The following is a 5,997-nucleotide window of genomic DNA, read 5'->3' on the forward strand; positions in this document are numbered from 1 at the left end:
TATATGTTTTCATAATACTACAGTTCTTTCAGATACCTCAAAATATTGTTTATGCTTATTATTTCAGTTTATAGCAGTTAGTAGATTCACTGCTAGATCTCTTTAATTAATCAATAATTACATATATTACGAGATCACCATTTTTGTATTTGATAACTCTATTTCAGTATTTTTTGTTTCTTTTGTAATGCTATGCATTTCATTTTGTATATTTAAAAATATTATTCTGAGATGAGGTCCAGACTGACCAGACTGCCAATGGCACAAAAAGTGTTAAGAAGCCCTGTTCTAGATGCTGATGACTCCCAGCCTGAATCCATCTTCTGGACTCCAAATCCATATACTTAATTGGCTTCTGGATATGTATACTTGGATATCTCATGAGAACCTTAAGCTCAACATGACCCACATTGAACTCATCAACTTCTACTACCCCCATTCTCAAAGCTGCAACTTCTCCTGTGTCCTCTGTCTCCATGAACAGGACCAATAGCCACTCAGTTGTCCAAACCAGAATTCTGAGCTACCATTGACTTTTCCCTTTCCTTCACTCTAAGAAACAATCAAGAATCATGTCAATTCAACCTCTTTAATATTTCTTAAAATTCATCCATTTATCTCCATCCTCAATACCTCAATTTCAGTAACCATCTTCTCTCTTCTCTCTAAGTGATCTCCTCACCAACAGACTTAGCTCCCTTCTAATCCATTCTTTCCAATCATTGTTAGAATGATGGTTCTCTTCTCAAACACTGTGCTTAGTGTTAATATAGCCCACTTCACACTATCTTGTAATTACTTGTATTTCCTACATGAAAATAAGTTACAGGAGTGCAGGGATTTTTATCTTGGTTATTTTGGGATCTACAGCATTAAGCATGATGTCTGGCATATAGGAATACTCCATAAATGTTTGTTGAATAAATGAATGATTGGACTGAACTTCAGCCTGATAGTCAGAGGTAGCTCAATAAAAAAAGTGAGTGGGGGGGCCAGCCCGGTGGTTCAGCAGTTAAGTGCACACGTTCCGCTTTGGTGGCCCGGGGTTCACCAGTTCAGATCTCGGGTGCGGACATGGCACTGCTTGGCAAGCCATGCTGTGGTAGGTATCCCACATATAAAGTAGAGGAAGGTGGGCACCGATCTTAGCTCAGGGCCAGTCTTCCTCAGCAAAAAGAGGAGGATTGGCAGCAGATGTTAGCTCAGGGCTAATCTTCCTAAAAAAAAAAAAAAAAAAGATTGAGGGACTATTCAAAATCTTAATTTTATTTAAAAAAATTCCTACATATTTATACCCCACAATGATTTAATCCCTACAACATTTAAGAACTACCAGAAGGTTGCAAAGTGCCTCCTTACCATTTAATAAAGAGAATACTTGTTCCGTATCTAGAGCTATCCCATTTTCCCTACCTTCTCTAAATACTTCTCTCTGTGCTTAATAATGCTGCAGTCTTCTTGATTTAAATTTGATAGCATATTTGATGTGAAGGAGAAATAAATGATTAAAGTCATTTGGTAATATTTGTACAATGAAGCTCATGCATCCCCATGGTGACACTATGTTGTCAGAATATGATGGAAATGGTGATGTCATAAACCCCTAGAACAGACTGAACCACATGAAATACAGTAGTTTCCTTGGCAGAAGAAACATTTGAATGAAGCTCTGGACATGAATCTTTTTATTTTTGTCTTACTGTTGTCCATTTGGACAAATAGTTGTTTAAATACAAACCAAAGTGATGGATCTTCTACGACAGGTATGTGCCTAACCTTAAGACTCAGAAATTATGATCTATTACATTATGCATTCAAGCACTTAATTAAACAAGCTAGTTGTATTTAAGATATCTGTTTCTTGGATGTTACCATTAGTAGGTCTTCAAGAATTTCTAGGACAACATCTGAGAGTTTTACTTGTGTGAAAAATCCAAGCAACATAGAAGCATAACAAGTGTAGACATATTGTCCCCATTCTTTCCCCTTCCTCATCCAATCTACCAACCCCCACACCCAACCAAACTAGATAATACTATGTGAACAAATCTGGCATGATACTCAAAACATAGTAGGTTTCAACGAAGGATTTTTCTTGTCCTATCCCCTTTTCTACTATACACATTCACACACACATATTAACACTCAAGTGCATTCACACACACAAGACATCCACACACTTAAAAACCTAGGTAATGGGGTGAGCAAGCCACGATGCAGTGGTAACCCAGGGAATTATACTGATTAGCCAGAGATGCCTCCGAGATTTGGCTTCTAGATTGTGGCTGGGGACATGACAGAGGGAAGAAAATGACAGCAGAACACTCATCATGCTTAAACAGAATCATTGATGAAGAGACTTGATTTTGACCTATAGTGGCAAACCACTATCAAAATGTAAGAAAATTCGGTTACCTAACATATTTTCTGGTGATACAATCTCTTTGACAGGAGCTAAGCACCCTGAATCAACGGAGACCAAAATGGACAACTTTAGGAAACATCTACTCATTATCACAATTAGTGTTACGATCATAACTTATGCCTTTACCTGTATTTGTTTTATCTATTACTATTTTACGAACGACAATGCCCCTAAAGCAGGAAGGTAAGTTTTACACCTTTGAATTAAGAATGCGAGGTGTGTATACGTGTGTGTGTGTACATACAGTGGAGGTTTCAATGCTGTTGTAGTTACTTAATGTTAACTTTAGACTGCTAAAGAGCTACTAACAATTGTCAGTGGATACCTTCACTTAAATGATATCAGCTCTTAAATATTCTCAAGTATCAACTTTAGCCAAAGCTGTCTCTTATTCAGGGTTCAGCTGAGCCCTAGGCTATTAATTTCATATAAATCGAGTCTAGGGAAAGAGAGCATGACTATCTGAATAAGATTGCGAGAATGAAGAAGGGGAGAGAGAAAGAGTTGGGTCCCTGCATTCCAGAGACAATGAAACATTTTGGATATGTACCATTTTAAGATGTAATATCATGAAAAATTATTCACTGTCGTTGTTTTCATGATCTCAGTCCCTGTCTTTCATACAGCAGGATCAGGCTGGTCCTGATATAGTGGTTCCCAAAAATTTCCTAATCCAAGGACTGGTGACCAAAATATACCAGTGCTCCAGTCCTTTAGTTTTAGAGGGATATTGTGAATATAAATATGCGTGGATAGATAACTTAATGGTGTAAATATGATAGGAAAATAATGACTGTGTCTAAAAAGTTTATTTTCTCTTGTGACAAGTTGTGATATTTATGTATCAGTTGTATATCAACTTGTGACTTTTTAATAAAAACTTTAACTTCTGGGGGCTGGCCCAGTGGCATAGTGGTTGAGTTTGCACACTCCACTTCGGCGGCTCAGGGTTCGCCGGTTCAGATCGCGGGTGCAGACCCACGCACCGCTTATCAAGCCATGCTGTGGCATGTGTCCCACATATAAAATAGAGGAAGATGGGCACAGATGTTAGCTCAGGGCCAGTCTTCCTCAGCAAAAAAGAGGAGGATTGGTGACGGATGTTAGCTCAGGGCTAATCTTCCTCAAAAAAACCCAAAAAAGTTTAATTTCTGGAATAAATGAAATTCTCTCTCCCTCTCTCTCAACAGTAAATTTGAAATCACTTTGTGTCATTTCACATGTAGACTATATGGCTATCTAATGTAGTTGAAACAGTAAAATACTCTTAAGAAAAAGCATTCAATATAAGTTCATACCTGTATCCTGAGTCATGGCTTTTACCACACTCCAATGCCTACTGTGTTCAATTTTCCTACTACAGCCAAAAAAAGACCAAAAGGCTAAACTGACACAGTAGCCTGTGTTTTCTGGTGATAGCAACAGTACTCTTTTACCTCAAATTTTCATACTTCAAATTTTCTATGTTTTCAGGGTCAAGAAAAAAGGTGTAGCAGCCAAGTCATCTAGGTCATCCAAAATATCATTCCGTGAATCCAAGACAGCCAGTCCATGCAGCGCAGAAAAACAACCCATGCTACCCAGTACAGAAAACTTATCTGGGCCCTCAAGTCTAAAAAAGTCATCCATGCTATCCAGTGCAGAAAAGCCAATCAGGACCTCGAGTCCAGAAAGGTCATCCATGTCATCTAGTGCAGAAACGTTAATCAGGCCATCAAGTCGACGAAAGTCATCTAAGTCATCAAGTACAGGACACATATTCACGCCACCTCCCCTGAAAAAGTCATGTAGAACATGCCATCCAGAAAAGTCACATAAGCTAGCTCACGCCCATAAGCTAGTCAGTCAAGTCGGTTCATCCTATCCAAATAAGGCAGTCAGGCCACCTTTTCCAGCCAGTCTACAATGCACAGTCAGGCCAGCCAAGCCACCTTGTCTATCCCGTCCACAAAATGAAATCTTGCCACCCAAGCCATTCGGTTTACAGAAAGTGACCAAGTGTCCCAGATATCCTAATCTAAAAAGGTCAGGTAGTACAGGTAGAGCAGACATATTATCTAGGCCTCAACTAGTCAAGCCTTTTCAATGGTATAAGGAAAAACGCCTTGTTTGTGGAACTTTTTCTGAGCCTTTGGTCAATGATATTTCTGAGGCAAAGGAGAAAATTGCTCAAAATACACCTTTTCCAAGAGAAGTGAAGCCTTTTTCCAAGTCCTTTCATAAGGTAGATTCCAGGGACAATGCATTCTGTGACAGTGTGAGTGACAGTGATAGGATGACGGATGACAGAGATGACAGTGAGAGGGAGATAACCATTATTTGCAACACAGCACAATGAAGTCATCTCTAAAGGCACCCAAAATAATTAAGGGCTCAATAAAAATAAAAACCACCTGTGAAGAAGCAAACTTATACCAACTATTTTATGCTCACCATCCTTTAAGACAATGATAGAAGGAAAATCCACTTGCGATCACTATTGAGATTAGTCCTATCCATCTTGGAGGCAATTTATTTGAAAAACAGTAATTAAATGCATGACATAACAAATGATTTTATTGTAATTATTATGGCATTTTAGAGGCATAAGACTCTTTTGATGTATCTTACTTAGTTCCGATCACTTGGACAGGAACCATAAACACATGTGCACACACAAATCTAGAAAGGATTGCAATATGGGTACCGTGGACTCCTCCTTCCCTTGGATCAGCCTTCAATTGAAGTCCCAATCCAATTAAATTTATTTTTTAATGTTTACATACAATCCTCACTGTTTAAGACTGTCTTTCTGTAGTACCCAGTGCTAGGTGGAAATGGCTCTGTGTGCTTGGTTCTGGCTGAGTTGGAGAAACTCCTGATAGTCATTTCTAACACCACTGCCTCCTACGATTGCTACCTAAAGTGAGGGTCCAGTCTCTAGCACCCACACCTGGAGCTCCATGATATTAGTCTAAGTGTTCTAGTCTTCGTAACTCTCAACAAGGCTTTTCGTTCTTTTTGTTACCCTTCAAAATGGTAAAAGAGTTTGCCCTGTTGTCCATTCTCAAAATGTCCCAGTTGGAGGTCGGATCATCTACTCATTTTCCCCACATGGTACATCCCTACTCTGAATCGGCGGGGTGGGAGGCCACGGGAGAACCCTGGAGTTATATGTTCTAACTTCCCCACTGAAGAGACATTGCCTTTGCTTGCTTCTAAGGACATGGTTGAGAAAAGCAGGCAAAGTCCTGGATTCCCAGACTATATTCTAGTACAGTGAGGGTAGTCCCCTATAACATCTAGCAGGCATAAGTTAAATGTGAATAGCTAGCGTGTATTGAATGTGTACTGTTTGTCAGGCATTGTACTAGTCCCTTTATGTCTTACAGGTCCAAAGGCCACCAAGTTTGTTGATTCACTAAAAGGACTCACAAGACTCAATAGCAGGTTATACTCGGGGCTAAAGTTTATTAGAGCAAAAATATACAGACCAAGAGCAACAGGAAAAAGATATGTATCAGGAGGAAACCAGATAGGTCAGGCACACACTTTCGAGTACTTCTCCACCTAGGGCCACCCAGGACATGATT

The 5,997-nt window shown here is 39.3% G+C and overlaps 1 protein-coding gene across 1 annotated transcript; it reads left to right on the plus strand.

The window, feature by feature from the left end:
* Positions 1-1,675: 1,675 nt before the first annotated feature.
* Positions 1,676-4,763, plus strand: C10HXorf66 (chromosome 10 CXorf66 homolog). Its single transcript, XM_046673730.1, has 3 exons — positions 1,676-1,763; positions 2,452-2,608; positions 3,899-4,763. Exons 1-3 carry the CDS (start codon positions 1,676-1,678, stop codon positions 4,761-4,763), a joined length of 1,110 nt encoding a protein of 369 aa, XP_046529686.1.
* The last annotated feature ends 1,234 nt before the right edge of the window (positions 4,764-5,997 follow it).

The sequence above is a fragment of the Equus quagga genome, chromosome 10, assembly GCF_021613505.1.
Source record: "Equus quagga isolate Etosha38 chromosome 10, UCLA_HA_Equagga_1.0, whole genome shotgun sequence".
In the NCBI taxonomy this organism is placed as follows: domain Eukaryota; kingdom Metazoa; phylum Chordata; class Mammalia; order Perissodactyla; family Equidae; genus Equus; species Equus quagga.

Coding starts and splice junctions, on each gene's coding strand:
- C10HXorf66 (XM_046673730.1), top strand. CDS start 1,676: ATGAATCTTTTTATTTTTGTCTTACTGTTGTCCATTTGGACAAATAGT. Junction 1,764..2,451: donor TGATGGATCTTCTACGACAG/GTATGTGCCTAA, acceptor TCTCTTTGACAG/GAGCTAAGCACCCTGAATCA. Junction 2,609..3,898: donor AATGCCCCTAAAGCAGGAAG/GTAAGTTTTACA, acceptor CTATGTTTTCAG/GGTCAAGAAAAAAGGTGTAG.